General features: G+C 36.1%; 1 protein-coding gene across 4 annotated transcripts; it reads left to right on the top strand.

Moving 5' to 3' along the window:
* Positions 1-2504: 2504 nt before the first annotated feature.
* Positions 2505-4650, top strand: LOC107458541 (uncharacterized). Of its 4 annotated transcripts, none has more exons than XM_016076743.3 (3): positions 2505-2593; positions 2686-2761; positions 3710-4650. In XM_016076743.3, exon 3 carries the CDS (start codon positions 3797-3799, stop codon positions 4451-4453), a length of 657 nt encoding a protein of 218 aa, XP_015932229.1. In that variant the 5' UTR covers positions 2505-2593; positions 2686-2761; positions 3710-3796; the 3' UTR covers positions 4454-4650. The 4 variants fall into 4 exon arrangements, with proteins under 4 accessions (XP_015932229.1, XP_015932227.1, XP_015932228.1 ...); XM_016076742.3 differs by having other exon boundaries at positions 2510-2593; positions 2682-2761; XM_021127737.2 differs by having other exon boundaries at positions 2510-2593; positions 2670-2761.
* Positions 4651-17241: the final 12591 nt, after the last annotated feature.

Raw genomic sequence — 17241 nt, 5'->3', positions numbered from 1 at the left:
CTTCTGTTCTACCTTAGACCAAGCGCATATCTCTTGGGTTCCTTAACCAGAATCTTCGTGGTATAAGCTAGAACCCTTTGGCGGCTATTCTTGAGAATTCGGAAAGTCTAAACCTTGTCTGTGGTATTCCGAGTAGGATTCAGGGATTGAATGATTGTGACGAGCTTCAAACTCGCGATTGTTGGGCATGGTGACAGACGCAAAAGAATCAATGGATTCTATTCTGACATGATCGAAAACCGACAGATGATTAGCCGTACTGTGACAAGAGCATTTGGACCATTTTCACTGAGAGGATGGGAAGTAGCTATTGACAACGGTGATGCCCTACATACAGCTTGCCATGGAAAGGAGTAAGAAGGATTGGATGAAAGCAGTAGGAAAGCAGAGATTCAGAAGGAACACAGCATCTCCATACAGTTATCTGAAATTCCTACCAATGAATTACATAAGTATCTCTATCTTTATTTTATGCTTTATTTATTATTATTTTCGAAAACCATTATAACCATTTGAATCCGCCTAACTGAGATTTACTAGATGACCATAGCTTACTTCATACCAACAATCTCCGTGGGATCGACCCTTACTCACGTAAGGTTTATTACTTGGATGAAATTGTGAAGAATGTGAGTGAACCTTATTAGTGTGCACCAAATTTTTGGAGCCATCACTAAGAATTGATCGAGTTATAAAAAGTGTAAATCACAATTTTGCCTATCAGTAAGTGATGTTTGCATTGTGATAATAGCAACAAGGGAGATATTATGGAACTTTTGTGATATGATGGTTGAGAAAAATAGCTTATTAGTCCTGCTTTAGATTTTAGTATTAGTTTGCATGTTTGAGAATTGAAGGTGGGGGTGCCCCATGATGAAGAACCCAAGTTCTTAGCTACTCTTTAGGTAAGAGAGAATATCCCTCCATCAGAGAAGTTTTTTGCTCTCTCTCTCTGTCTGCTAGTAAGCGTTTATTTGTGAAACAGAGACTGAGACAGAAATAAGTATCAGTATTGTGTTTGGTGTAGAAGTGTACGAGACTGAATTATGTCTCAGTATCCTATTTGATTTGAAATAGAAGTAGAGACTAAAAAACTTAAAATTACAAAAATGCCCTTAATTTTAAAATACAACACTAAACCCCAAATCCAATTTGATTTTTTCTCAAAATACAACCCTAACCCCCTTTCTCCTCTCCATTCTACTAAAGGAATCCTCTAGTCTTACCTGCCACCGGTAGAACCTCCAAGGATCTCGAACGACGACGACGCGTTTTCCAATTCTCCAATTCTTCACAACTTATCCAACCATTGCATATTTCAGTCCAGCAAGGTATAAATCAATATTATGCATATCTCTAAAAAAATATCATGAATCAATAATCAACATTCTTAGAAGACCACAAACAGCAACTATATAAAACAAATCAACTCTAAACAGCTTCAATCAATCCTAAACAATAACAATCATGAAAAAAGCAGCCACACTCATGAAAAAATAGAATCAGAATCGGTTTTCTAAACAGTATCAATCAACCCTAAACAGTAACAATCATGGACAAAACAACCACAATCATGAAAAAAACAGAATTAGAAATGGTTTTATCTTTGTTTTCTTCAACTAAAACTACTTTTTCTTTTGTGATACACTCAAAAAATTAGATATCGTTATACATTTTGCAGGAGAAGCACACTCACAAAATTAATGGAAAAAAATTAAAAAAATTAAAAAAACTTGCCTCAGGGACGGAAGTTGAGGAAGATTGTCGTGGGATCTGAGTCGAGAGTAATAGAGAGATTAAAGCTTTTGCAGATCTCAGGGTGTTGTATTTCCCTGTTTTTAACGACTTTGCTCAAACCACAAAGAAGTAATGGAGTGACGCAGTGAAGGCGCAGGGACGACGCGACGTGAACGGAGACAACAGACGCCGACAGAGGCATAGACAAAGCGACAGTTGTAAAGGTGCATGACAAACTGGCGACGAGATGGCGAGCGTGCGGTGAGAGGGAAAAGGTTGAGGCGCCGCTTTCTCCCTTTTGAAGCAGAATAAGAAGATGGAGTGATGCCCTTGAAGAAGAATAAGAAGATGGAGTCACGAGGGATAACAATGAAGCTCTGATTTTCATTAGGGCTAATCATGGAATTATTGAATTAGAATGAGGTAATTTAGGTACAAATTATAATTAAAATTTTTGTCCCCGTCTTTAAAATTTTCTGTCTCCAGTGTCCCTACTTTTTGGAGGTAATAAAATACTAAAATTTTAAAGACAAAGACAGAAATTTAAATACCAATCTCTAGTTTAACAATTATAATACTGAATTTTTTTCTCTCAGTCTTAGTTCCGGTCTCTACAAACAAACATATAGGACATTTATTTCAGAGAATCTGGTTATGTTTCCGGAGCATGGGTTCTGGTTGTAGTGGGTCGGATTTTCCGACCCATATCTGTTCCCGAAAATGATAAAAAAAAAAAAAACTAACCCTTCACCCAACAAAGAAAAAGAAACAAGGGAAGAGAAAGAATCAGCGAGTTCTGAAACTTGGTCACATCCCATTCTGTCCCGTCCGGCTCTTTCTCACATGTGAGCACGAGGTACTCTCTCTTTGGTAATTAAAACATTCGAGCTGCTGCTTCTTCTTCTTCTTGGGTAGAATCTGTTATTTTTTAGCGTTATAATCAGATAGATGGACCTAGCAACCGCAACAGCAACAGCGGCCGTAGCAGTAGTAGCAGCTTCCACCAGCGTGATCTAACAAAGAGGTGCGTAGTGTTTCGCTTCGTTTGCCTCCTCAATTGTTCCATCTTCTGTTGGTTTCTCTCTCTCTCTCTCTCTCTCTCTATATATATATAGTGTTGAATTTGGAAACTGGAATGTTTTGTAGTTCATCATATGAAACCTCAGCTCCTGTTACATGAAATTTCTTAGAAAAAGATGCTGCTATACCTGCAACATATAATCCATTTATCTATAACAAAAGATGGTACAACTATGTAAATGGAGAAAGATAAAAAGAAGGGAAAATATTTTCTTTTTTCTATTATTTCCGCGGGGTGCCAATTCAAAAGAGACTCGTTTGTGTTGCTGATGATTACAATTTTTACAAATTCTAAGTGGGGGTATAACTATGTAACAATACAAACTCATTCAATATTCGATTTCGCATAGACGTATTGATTGTTCAATATCAATCATAAATATGCTATTAAGTTTATTTATCTATTTTTATCTATCATCGAATCATTTCGCATAAACTCTTCCAAGTTGGATAACTTTGTTTTATGAAATTTACAAAACTCTTGAGTTAGATGATAGCTAAATAAAATCTGGAGTTAGATAACTTTGGTTTCAAACCATTAGACAAAATCAAGTATAGTCAAACTTCAGTAGGTTTTGTTCTCAAACCTTGGTTTCCAGAGTATAAACCGAAATCACAATCATTGTTTAAAATTTAGTCGAGTTCTCTAGACAATGCGCTGTGTTTTGCATAACCAACTATTTTATTCTGCTTCATTCCAGAATTGATTTTATAGTTTTCTAATCATGTTAGTTGATAGTTTGACTCTTATTTTTCCTTTAATTTTTTTTTTAAAGATAAACATTATAAAGCTTTGAATCATCATAGACTATATGAAAGTAGAATATCTTTCAGTATGATGAGTGATTATAGAAAATCTTTAAATAAAGTTTCTGTTTGGTTCTGCTTTCAGGATATTTACTAACTGGAATAGAGGATATCAGTGTTTCATACCAGGCTGATTTGCCTTTCTGAAAGATAGCAATAGCGAAAGATAAGAATGAAGCCGCTTTTAAGAATAAGGCATTATTTACCTAAAGTTTTATGTAGGCAACATCTTCGTTTATATGTAGTAGGGCTTAATGCAAGTAACTCAAATATGTCATTAAGAAATTTTGGTCAAGCTGCAAGGAAACAGGAGGAAGAGGACGTTGAGGAGGTGGAGATTGACCAACGAAATCTCCCTGCTGATTTTGATCCCACAACATTTGATCCTATGGAGCATCGTGGCCCTCCATCTGAGAGAGTTTTCAGGCTTGTTGATGAAATGGCATCTCTTACGGTAGCTGAAGCAGCTGAACTGGGTCACATTATGATGAAGAAAATGGGGATGAAGGAGCTTCCTACTGTTGGATTCTTGAAGCCAGGAGCTGCAAATATAGCTGGACTCACAGCGACGAAAGCTGCACCAGCAGAAGCCGAGGAGGAGAAAAAGCCAGAAAAGACTGTATTCGAATTGAAATTAGAGTCCTATGAAGCAGCCTCCAAGATTAAAGTCATCAAGGAGATTCGGGGCTTTACTGATTTAGGTTTGAAGGAGGCAAAGGATTTAGTGGAGAAAACACCCTCTATTATAAAGAAAGGTGTTTCAAAGGAAGAAGGAGAACAAATAATAGAGAAAATGAAAGCTCTTGGTGCAAAGGTTATTATGGAATGAAGGTAACATGATGTATGTTGTTGCTCTCTTGGGAAGAAGTTAATTCCATTGTTTATCATTTTTGACAAATTATCTGAAATTTTGAAAATTTCATGTTGTTGTTCTAGGTAGGATACGATAAATTTTGCTAGTGGTTTGTTATTTTTACTAATCTTTTGTAGCTTAATCTGGAACTTGATTTGTTGTTCTATATAACATTATTCAGTAACTGCCTTGTTCAAATAATCTTTTTTTTTTTTATCTTTGGTCCTGTTTCTGTCAATTGAATTTTGATTCCCTTAAAAGCCATGGACACCTAAAATATTTGTTTGAACGCCTACAACATTTATGTTCATGGTAGAATTGGGTTTATTTGTATAAATTTTGCTCGCATTAATATTTACAATTTTCACATTATTACATGGAATCTGAGCTTATATTGAGTTATGAAGGTAAGTGAAAGGAGAGTGAGCTTTTTGTTCAAGGAATTATGATATTGATGTAGGCTAGGGTCTGCTCAAGATATCGTTAGGTAGACAAACAATTATTGATTTTGTTGTTGGAACCGCAAGAGCTCTATCAAGCAAACTACCTTTATAATTTTTTATCTATGGAGTGTGGAAGGCCTTGTTAGATCATTAGTCATTTAGCATTGAATAAGATGTGAATTCAACTTACATTGAGTTGATATATTCAATTCATATGATTTTACAAGTTTAGATCAGCGTAATGAATTTACACATTGGTCTAATGTCCTATAGGAACACTATACCTTATGACACAAAATCGGATTAAAAGCAGCGAGTTTAAAGCATATCTTACATAAGATATGAGAGTTTTCTTAGTTTTCTTTTCCTTTCCACATTATGATAACTACATAGTATTTATGGTAAACGAATTACTAAAAGAAGTACAAAGCTTTTACCAGAAACCTATAACTTCATATGCTGTTCTTTTGATTCACCAAAAGTTTCAAGGAATGTTTAACCAAAGCCAAAGGTAACTGGAGCTAGATTAGATCCTAAAAAGATCAAGACAAAGAAAACAATAAGAGAGGTGCACAAGTGGTGCACCTAATGTAACGTATGGTTTATTAAATAATTTCAGGAAAAAATCTTGACTTCAAGTTTTATTAACATAGCATCAGGATATGAGAACAAAATTACAAATAGACTCGAAGGCAAAAGGCATGACAGACTTATTTTTGTGCATTTCAGTTTCAGGTAAGTGTCTTGCTATCCGGTTTTTTATGATTTTTAAAAAGACGGTTTGATTAGTCCGAAATTATTTAATGGCCTATAATAAAAGTGATACTTTTTATAATTGTCTCGTTTTAGACAGATGAGCCTTACTAGCCAATTATTCAATGTGCTTGCTTCCAACAACAAAAATTAGAAATAAAAAATATTTAAGGCAAGATGAAAACTAAAAACTAAAATTACAAAAATTAGAAAGACTGAAAACTAAAAACTTAAAAACCAATCCAAGACCAACATGGATCGGATCACAAACCTGCAACCACAATGTATTAAAGGCTAGATGTAGGAATAAAAAATATTTAATGAAAACAATTTTTAAAACCCTGGGAAAAATTAATAGTTTAGAAAAATTATTTCATTTTACATAGGTGGCTTCAGGTAACTTTCAGATGGAGTATTTTTTTTTATTAGTCCCTTTAATTTATGGTTTATTATCTACTCATAGGAATAAAAGAATAATCAATCACAATTGAAAATGTGCAAAAATTAATTGCCATTATGCATTCTCAAAAAGATCTAATTTCATTTGTTTTTAGTGAAAGATACTGTACATAACTTTGCTGGTACGAGTTGAGAATAGGATCAAGGACTCGCCAGTCTTTGGTGGTGATGAAATCGGAGAGCGACGGAGGGTGGTACCTGCTGATGAGTGAAAATTAAAGTTCATGGATACCGGCAAATATATTGGATCGCTCAAGTAATTTCACGGTGAGTGGATATCTTTTCCACAAAAATTAAAAGATTGAGCAAGCAAATATCAGATTAACTGCCTAATTATAATTAAAGAACTTGGATTGAAGAGGGCAAGATTGAGAGTTTTAGAACTTGAATGCTTACGGACAAAGAGCTTGAATGTTGATTTGAGAGAAGACAATGATGATGAGAGTCAAGGACTTTCGGAGATGTTTACTTATCTTGAAGTTCGCAAAAATCCTTCACGACAAATATCTAGTAAATGATTTCCAATTCCTTGATTCCTCAGTTTCTCAAGCATTAATTAGTCATCAATTAATTAATAAAGAGATTAAGCACAAATACTTATTTAATTTTCTAATAAGATTTAAAAGTAGTCCTTATGTCGAATTATATGTCACATATTCAAACTAGTCCTATCCAGCTAAATCTTTAGAAGAAAAACACAATTTTTAAAAGTTGTTCTAATCCGAATTATATGTCACTTATTCAAAATCAAAGTGATTGAAAATGATGCATTTGTCGCACACTAATTGAATCACTATTCCTAGCCGAATTCAAAGAATCATGTTAACGAGTTTTCAAACTTTAATTCAAATATCAAATTTTTCAATTCAAAAGGGTTTAGCATACCTTCCGACAACACTAATCAAAATTGAAGAATGAATATCTCAATCATGAAATAGATCAATGCAAGATTTCAAAATAAAATAAATGTAGATTAATAACCTATAGAAAACATAAACGGAGCTCCTAACCCTTTGATAGAAGATTAGTTACCCATGAAAAAGTGAAATAAAAACAAGAAGATATGCTGAGGAATGGGATGTCCTCTTTGTGAACAAGGTTCACTTATTTATATCCTAAATTCTAGAATTCAAATTCAAATTATCTTAATCTTATCTCCCGGAGAGAAAGATGAGATAACTACTTATTAACTTCAATTTAAAATTTAAGAACAATAATTCAAATTAAATCCTAACAATCAAATATCTTATGTTTCTAGAAAGAATTAATAACTTATCTTATAGAGTCTTCAATGTTTTGGATGTGATTAAGACTTCTAATGATGTAGATAATTAAACTTGGGCCTTAATTGTTGCATCTTGAGAGTTGTAATTATGTTTAATTTAGGCTTGTATTAGAGAATATTGGGCAAAACGCCCAAAATTCACCTTCCAGGGATGTCAATCTGCCGGGCGTGGATTGGGAGCCACTGGGCGTGCTTGAGGGATATTCGGACGATCACCGGGAGTGGAAAGAGGCCGCCGGGCGTAAGGGAAGGCTACTGGGTGTGGGAATCATCCTGCTAGGTGTGCGTGGTTTCATTTCCTTAGGGCACGCTTTCTCTTCCTTATGCCATGCTTTTTCTGTACTTGTGTTCAAAGCTTTATTTCTTGCTTGTTTTTGAGCCAAAAACTCCTGAAAAGATAAAAATACTATTCCAACTCCAAATGTTTGATTATTTATTAAATTTAGTTAGAAAACATAATAAATTTGATTGAAACCTAAGAAAGTAAATGACAAAGAACTTTAAAAATAGCTCAAGATGACATGTCATCACCTGCAAAGACACTCCAACGCTCAAGTGGGAATGGATCTGAGAGGCATGAATGAGGGTTAGGAATGTGTAATGTACTTGAGGGAGCCCTTGCCTCCCTTTATATAGTTTGAGCTTGTTATCTGTTCTTATTTTTTTGGCTAAGATAAGGAAAGTGCTTGAATTTGAATGTTGGTTAAGAATTTGTGGCTACTGGACTGGTCTGAGCCTCGGTGGTGTCCCAAACCCAGGTAATTAGGTCGTAACTACTCTAATAGGGGACCCGAGGATCAGGACCGGAATAGTTGCCCTCGGAGCAAGAGAGTTTGCTTGCTCAATCTCGTCGCTTGGAGGAATTCGTTTTACCGTGTCGCCACGAGCGTGGCATGGAGTGCCGTCCAAGATCCCTGGCCGAGGTCGGGAACCCATGGAGCTTGGTAGGCCGTCCTGTTACTTGTATGTTGCTATTTTTTTAATGGGATCTGTCCGTTGTGATTTTCAAGCTGTCATAATTACGCTTAAATGGGAGGAGAGAGAGATTCGTATTTTGCCTTTTTACCTTTCGTTCCTCTATATCATTATTTTTAAAACGTTTGGGGTTTTTGTTATTATTTCTCCTTGTTTTTTTTTTTTACTGTAACTACTCATTTTTACTTCTCTTTACATTTCCTTTACTTGTAACTGCTTTTTCTTCTTCCATTTTCCTTGCTCGACTGTTTTTCCTATTTCCTTTTTGGAGTTTCTTTCAGCTAGATTTTTTGTGCTTTGGTACGTCCGTTGGTGCTGTATTCCTTTGTGTGCCGTATCTTCACTTCTCACATTTGTTTTTTTTTTTTGAAAATCAGGTTGGTGCTCCTTTTGTTTTTTCTGTATTGTTTTATTTTCTTCTGCATTTGCCTTTTGTTTCCTAAGTAGGGGTAATAGGAAATTAGAGGGGTGACACTATTCTAACATGGTTTCATGATTGCAGTAGTGGTAGGAAAATAGGGAGAAGGTGCCCCTATTTCTTAGATGTCCTTCGGCAGGTTTGTATGGAATTTGTATAGTTTTCTTATTCTAGGGAGTGGGCTAACGGTAGTGTCCCCTTTCATTTTTAGGTATGGTTCGGTGGAGAACTGAGGGCACTAGGTTTCCCATCGTCTTGGCTGGTGGCATTCCCAATGCTTATTATTGGGTGACCTCTGGTGTGTGGGGGACGCCTTTTCGGGTTATGGAGGAAGACCTCTAGAAGTTGCACAATGAGGGTGGAGTGACAGTATAAACTCTTGCTTCTTGGGGTGCACGAGAGGGTTTGCTACATAGACCCTGACTCTCCCTGAGTCACTAACTGGATATAGGTTTATGAGTCTATGTTTACGCAGTTGGGGGTGTGGCTTCTATTCTCTGCATTTGTTCAGGCTTGGCTGAATCGATGTTCGATGACACCATCTCAGCTACATCCGAATAGTTGGCCGGCCATCCAAACTTTCGAACTATTTTGCAAGTATCTGGAGCTCCCGACTCGTGTGAAGGTCTTCCTATTTTTCTTTCTATACACTCTTTTGATTAATGAGGGGAAGCACAAGAAAGGCTATGTGTCTTCTGGGCCCAACCGAATTAGTGGATCTTCGGGTTATTTGGGGATTCCTTTCACGGATTTAAGGAGGAATATTTTAAGGTCCGAGCTGCTCTAGGGCACCATCCCTTCTGGTTGACCCATGAGGGGGAAAGTTACTTTGCCATGTAATAGAATGTTGGTGCCGATGCATCATATTAATGACTAGAAAGAGAAACTAAGAAAAGGCTCAAAGATTCCTTTAGTTACATGCTTGTGGTTCTTTTGTATCAAGTGGTAATACTTGAAAACAAAGCATTTAGAGCCGAAGCTAAAAACAAATGGTGCAACACACCCAAGAAGCTAAGCTAAGAAAGAAAAGAAAAAGATAAAAAGCTTGCTTCAACGAAAGAACATTAGAAAGGATTTCATAATTGATCAAGATAGAAACCTTAAACATTTAACATTATTTTGTGAGTGATGCATGCTTAAGTGAAATGGCCAGCCAAGAACATTAAGAATTGCTAATCTTCACACCCTTGATTGTTAAGATTGAATCTTTAAAGTTGATTACATGATTCTTTATTTGCTTGAGGACAAGCAAAGTTCAAGTTTGGTATTGTGATGCATGAGTATCATGATGTGTTTTTCTATGCTTTTTCATATAAGAAGTCAATGCATAATACTCAATCATAAAATATTTTAGTGCCTTATTTGAATATTGCTTTGATTTCTTTGGACTCAGGATTCTTGTAAGAAAATGTAATGAAAAGAGAAGAAAAAACACAAAACAATAATCAAGAGAACAAAGGAGGAAGGTTAGGACACACTTTGAAATCTTAGGCCATACTTTTGGAGGTCATCCCAACCCTGGACATCAAATTTTACAATAATTAAAGCATTAATAATGTAGCTTGAGGGAGCGCCATTCAAGGGGTGCCACCGATGCATGCAAAATAGTGGAAATCATTGACTCATGTGTACGTGACATACCTACGTACACAGAATAAGGAATTCGTGCGTATGCAGGCGGGAGATGTTCTCTTTCTTCTCTTCTTGATTCAAGCTTTGTTGATCTAACGGAGAGTTTTTTCTCTTCACAGATTCAATTTTATTGGAAGAGAAATTGAATCTATTTGGATTCTATGAAAACTTGGAAAAAGGGATCATAATAATTTGGTTTAAAACTCTACACTCATAAGTCTTTTGATTTTTTATTCAGAATCTGATATGTGACATATAATCAGTCTAAATCAAGATCTTAAGAATTGTGTAATTCAGGATAAGAATTTATGTTTCACCTCTTCTCATAAGCAATAGATCAAGGAATCGGCAATTGATCAAGTTTAGAGAAATTGAATTACTAAGGAATTGGAATTTAGTTACTTATGATCTGTCAGAGATCTAACTTTGCATGATTAAGAGGGAAGTGATAATCATTGATTCAAGAATATTTAGCATTTTCAATCCATAATGTCTTTAATTCATATCAAACTCCTAGTCATTTACTGCTTTTTTACATTACAAGTATTCTATTTGCTTCCCTTTATTCTTTTTAACTACGGCTTATCTTTACTCCCAGTCAATTGAATGTTTATTAATTTGTCGCTATTTACTTTCTAGTCATTTAAATTCTTGCAATGTAAATATTAGCAATTTACATTCCTATCATTTACTTTCTTGTCATTTTATTTCTTTCATTGACTTCTTATTCAAGTCATTTAAATTCTCAATTGCTCATCATTCAAATTTGAATCGTCTAACTAGAATAAACAATCAATAATTGCTTGCTTAATCCATTAATCCTCATGGGAATGATAATCCACTCTTCATGGTATTCTTTGATGTGATCCGGTGCACTTGTTGTAGATTTTTGTTTGTAAAGTCCGTATCATGTTTTTGGCGCCGTGATAGATGAGAATTTGCATCGGTTTGGATTTTTCCACTTAAAATAAAAATAACTTTCGTTGCAAGTATAGTCCAAACCGGAAATTAAATCCCATAAATTAGAGTTTAAATTCAAATAAAAATATAACCGAGAGTAGTTAAACCTCGGGTCGTCTTTCCTAGGAACTAATGCCTAAGAGCACACAATTTTGGTTGTGGAAAGTAAAGGGGGTTTAGAATTATTGAAGCAAATGATTAAAGGAATAAAGGAATGATCCAAAATTACAATTAATAAATTAATAAAGGAATAAAGGAACTATGTATGTAATATAGACAAGTAATGCTTTAAAATGGTGAAAATGCGGTTCAAAACATAAATAGAACCCTTCACTTGGGATGAGTTATGGAGTCCCTTCTTTGCCATAACTACAAATATGATAATTATGATGGATTAATCTCACTTAGTCAACCCTTAACATCGAAGAGTAAGTCAAGTGAGCATAATTGTTATTAATTCACAAATCCTAGTTAACTTACTAATTACTGATTCACCCGAAAACTTGCCTTTCAACAAATTTCCTTCCAGCAAGTGTACCGGATTGTCGTCAAGTAAAAACTCACTGTAGAGTGAGGTCGAATCCCACAGTGATTGGTAGATTGAGTAACTTTAATTGGAGAATGTTCTAGTTGAGCAAAATCAGAATTTAATTGGGATTACAGAAAGTAAATTGGCAGGAAACTTAAATTGCAAGAAAGTAAATGAACAGAAATTAAATTGCTGGAAATTAAATGACAGAAGCTTAAATTGCAAGAAATTAGATGAGAATGGGGATTAAGCATGAAATTAAAGAGCAGAATGTAAATAGAATGGGTAGATCAAGAGATAGGAAATTCATTGGATTTTAGGAGATATTGAATTCTCCGGATCAAATCATTTTCATCTCTTCCTCAATCAATGCATTCATTGACATTGCTTGGCAATCTTAGATGATCGGATCCCAATGTCTTGGCTCACCAATCTCTCTAAGCTTGAACAATTGCCCAATGTCTTAATTTAATTGCTCATGGGAAGAGTTGAAGTTCGGTCACTGACTATACCACACAAATTCATAGATCAAAGTATTGGTAGGATTACATGTCACTATATCCATCCAACCCCCAACCTAATCCAATATGAGAAAGCAATTCTAGCATGAATTCTTCATCCCTCTCTCAAGGATCTGAAGAATTCCAATTATGGATAGCTTCTTTCTCAAGACAACTATCCAATTGAATTAAGACCGAAAGCTTTCTAACAAAAATCAAGAGAAAAAGAAAGAAGAAGAAGATAAAAACTACTATTGCTCCATTGACTTACAATAGGGCTCCCTAACCCAATGAGATGGGGTTAGTTGGTCATAGCTCAATTCAATTTACAGAGAAGAAGAGTGCAGGAAAATTAAAGCCTAGCTAGAAAGAAAAAGAAAAAGAAAGTACATAAACAAAAGGGAAAAGTGCAGAAGAAAAATAAACAGAGTACTGAACTCCCAGAGCCCCTCAGGGCCTCCTGAAAGCTCCCTAAATCTTTAACAATTCTTCTATTTATAACCCTCTTCTCATCTTCAATTGGATCAAGTATTTGGATGTGGGCCTTGGTTGAAGCAGTTAGGAGCAATTCTCCAGGGATGGGCATTGGCAACTCACTTTCATATTGGGCATAGGTGCAATTTGGAATTGAATTGGGCTTAACATTGGTGATCACATTTGAGGGCAAACGTTGAATCAAATGCTGCTTTGAAAATTCAGTTCTGCTTGCTGTCATTGGCATTTGACTCAACATTAGAGGGCCAACGTTCTGCTATTCACGCGTACGCGTGCATCACGCTTAAGCGTGATGTCTGTGATTTTGCTTATTCACGCGTACGCATGCACCATGCGTGCGCGTGAAGGCTGAGATTTTGCTTCTTCACGCGTGCGCGTACACCATGCTTACGTGTGAGTTGCCTTTTTTCTTATCGATTCGTACGCGTCACTGACGCGTACGCGTGGATTCAAGTTTTTCAATTCCAAATTCTGGGCTTGGCATCGCGGATGTTGGAGGCAGCGTTTGAGGCAACGTTGGACCTCCAACGTTCGTTTTTGACACATATGCATGGACGGTCAATTTTGCCATTCCACGCGTGCGCGTGACTCACGCTTGCGCGCGGAAAAAGAAACTCTACTTTTTCACGCGTATGCGTCATAGACGCATATGCGTCGCTCAAAATTCATTTAGCTCCAGAATTGAACTTTTCATCACCACATTGGGTGTAACGTTGGATGTCCAACGCTCCCTCCAACTTGAGCATCAGTAAATCATGCAGAGATTTGCTCTGCTCCTCTTCCAACGTTGGAGGCAACGTTGGTGGTCCAACTTGGCCACCAACATTGCTTCTTCTTCATCTTTTCAAGGCTCCTTCTTCAACCTTCCTCCATGCTTTCTTTCACCTAAGATCAACCAAACAAATACATCAAAGCTTTGCTATAGTCACAAGAATTTGCCTCATTCTTAGCACACAAGTAATTATGGCATAAATCTCATGAAAATGCACAAAATTAACAATGTTTGATTGAATCAAAACAAGTATGAATTTCTCATCCAAATACTTACTTATTGCCTAGGAAATGCATGAAACTACTCTAAAACAAACTAAAAATGGCTTGTGAAACTAGCCAAGATGCCCTGGCATCAATTACCTTAGTAAAAAGTTAGTGTTAGTGGAAACAATAACAACTAACAACCCAAGAATTATCACTAAATGTCGGACATTATGACTCTAGTAATCCATATACTCATTTTCCCAAGCCAACAGGTGGAAATTTACCCCATAATCAAAATTGGCATTTCATCAAACACATAGTGGGCATAATCATAAAACATGGCAAAATTGGGAAAATGGATAAAAACTATGAACCACAAATGATCAAAATCAAAGTTAGCAACTCAAACAAACATATAATAATCAACAATCATCAAATTCACCAACTAGAAATCCAAAATTGCAAAACTGTATATGTATTGACAAAGGAAATTAAAATATAAGAAGGTGTAGAACAAGTAGTGTAATAAAAGAGAAAATTAAGGAAATACTTACAATGAAAATAGCTAGAATCCAAGATCAAAATTGGAAATGAAAACTTGTAGCATAAATGATGAGCGGATATTTATACGCATTTTGACATTATTTTCATATAGTTTTTAGTGTGTTTTATTTAGTTTTTATTAAGTTTTTATAGGTTTTAGTGTTAAAACCACATTTTTGGATTCTACTATGAGTTTTTGTGTTTTTGGGCAATTTCAGGTAATTTTTTGAGGAGCTGAAGCAGAAGTCTGATTCAGAGATAGAGAAAGCACTGCAGATGCTATCCAAATCTGACCTGCCTGCACTCGGAAGAGCTAGTTTATACTTTGCTTCGGATTAGAAGACCCAAAACTGGCATCCAACACAAGCTTCCTGCACCCTTCTAGGCGTCCAGCGCCCAAAGAGCAGAGCCTAGTGTCCAAAGGCCTAGAGAGGACCCCCTAGCTGGAGTTCCACGCTCAAGGAGCCTCATAGCATGTGGATCTCATCAAATCTCATCCCAAACACTCACCAAGTGGGACCCAGAAGTGGATTTTAGCATTAAATAGACTGTTTTACCTTTACTAGTCATTTGTTTAACATTTAAGGGACTTAATTCATGTTATACATACACACTTTAGAACGTACATCACTTTTTCTTATTTTACACGTTTTACATTGTCTTCTACCTCAGTATGAGTTTCTAAACCCCCTAGTTTGAGGGGAGGAGCCCTACTGAGTCCTATGAATTAGTAAAAGTACTATTTTTTCTTCTTTGATCTGTGTTTGATCTATCTCTAAGACTGATGCGCCACTATTTTGTGGTACATTTTGTGCTTAATTTAGGTGAATTTTATCCACTTTTCCCATATTTATTCAAGAAAATAGCATGATTTCATAATTTACTCCTATATTGTGCTTAAGTGTAAAAACATGCTTCTTAAACCCTTAAATTGTTAATTTTGACTCACCTTTGATTCCACTAGATGCCTTGATGTGTTTGTTAGTGATTTCAGGATGAAAAGGCTAGGAATGGATCAAGGGAGTGAAGAGAAAAGCATGCAAAATGGAGAAATCATGGAAAAAGAAGGATTTGGGATGCTGAGATCAACGCGCACGTGCAGCAGGTGCGTAAGCGTGGAAGTGAAGTCGCATGGCGACGCGTACGCGTGATATACGCATACGCATGGATAGCAAATTATTAAACGACGTGTACGCATGACCCATGTGTACGTGTCGGTGCTCGCACGTGACCTACTTAAAGTGAATCTGCTGGGGTGATTTCTGGGCTTCCCAGGCCCAAATCCAACTCACTTCTGATGCTATTAAACCCAAGGATTGAAGGAGTTAGTAACTAATTAGTTTTAGTTAGAGTTTAAGTCTAGTTTAGAGGTAGTTTCTAGAGAGAGAAGCTCTCTAGAATTAGGATTAGGATTAGGTTTAATTCCTCTCTTAGATCTAGGTTTAATTCATGCTTTGATCTACTTTTCCTTTGCAAATTCTTGTTCCTCTACCTTTCCTTTCTCTAGTTTTGCACTTTAATTCTTGTAATTAGTTACTTTGTTCTTGATGCACTCTTGTTCCTTTTATTTCCTTTTAATGCAATTTGAGGTAATTCATGTTAATTGTGCCTTCTTTGATTGTTGTTGTTAATTTTTTGCAATTAGTAGTTGTTAGATTTCATTCTTCTTGTCATTTTACTATGCTTCTCTTTTATGCCTTCCAAGTGTTTGTCAAAATGCTTGGAAGTAAGGTAGAGTAGAATTTTCTCCTCTTGGCTTAGGTTGAGTAATTGGAGACTCTTGAGTTGTCAAACTCTTTTGTTGATTAATAATTGAAAGTTGTTAGTTGATTTGAATTCCACTAAAACTAGTCTTTCTTTAGGAGTTGACTAGGACTTGAGGAAACAAATTGATTATTTCCATTTGACTTTCCTTCATAGTTAGAGGTTGACTAAGTGGAGCAATAGACAATTATTGTCACAATTGAGGAGGATGATAAGGATAGGACTGATGAGCGGATAATTTATACGCTTTTTGGCATTGTTTTCATATAGTTTTTAGTAAGTTTAAGCTACTTTTAGGGATGTTTTCATTAGTTTTTATCTTAAATTCACATTTCTGGACTTTACTATGAGTTTGTGTGTTTTTCTGTGATTTCAGGTAAATTCTGACTGAAATTGAGGGATTTGAGTAAAACTCTGAAGAAGGCTGACAAAAGGACTGCTGATGCTGTTGGAATCTGACCTCCCTGCACTCGAAATGGATTTTCTGGAGCTACAGAACTCCAATTGGCGCGCTCTCAACGGCGTTGGAAAGTAGACATCCAGGGCTTTCCAGCAATATATAATAGTCCATACTTTATTCGAAGAATGACGACGTAACTTGGCGTTAAACGCCAAGTACACGCTGCTGTCTGGAGTAAAACGCCAGAAAAACGTCATGATCCGGAGTTGAACGCCCAAAACACGTCATAACTCGGAGTTTGACGCCAAGAAATGCCTTAGCTCGTGAATTAATCAAGCTCAGCCCAAGCATACACCAAGTGGGCCCCGGAAGTGGATTTATGCATCAATTACTTACTCATGTAAACCCGAGTAGCTAGTCTAGTATATATAGGACATTTATCTATTGTATTAGACATCCTGGATCCTGGATTGTATTCTGAATCCTGTGATCACGTTAGAGAAGGCTGGCCATTCGGCCATGCCTGAACCCCTTGCTTATGTATTTTCAACGGTGGAGTTTCTGCACACCATAGATTAAGGGTGTGGAGCTCTGCTGTACCTCAAGTATTAATGAAATTCTATTTTCTTT

The sequence above is a fragment of the Arachis duranensis genome, chromosome 7 (genome assembly GCF_000817695.3).
Source record: "Arachis duranensis cultivar V14167 chromosome 7, aradu.V14167.gnm2.J7QH, whole genome shotgun sequence".
Lineage (NCBI taxonomy): Eukaryota > Viridiplantae > Streptophyta > Magnoliopsida > Fabales > Fabaceae > Arachis > Arachis duranensis.
The sequence above is the reverse complement of the archived record's forward strand: the minus strand, read 5'-3'. Positions and strand labels throughout refer to the sequence as shown.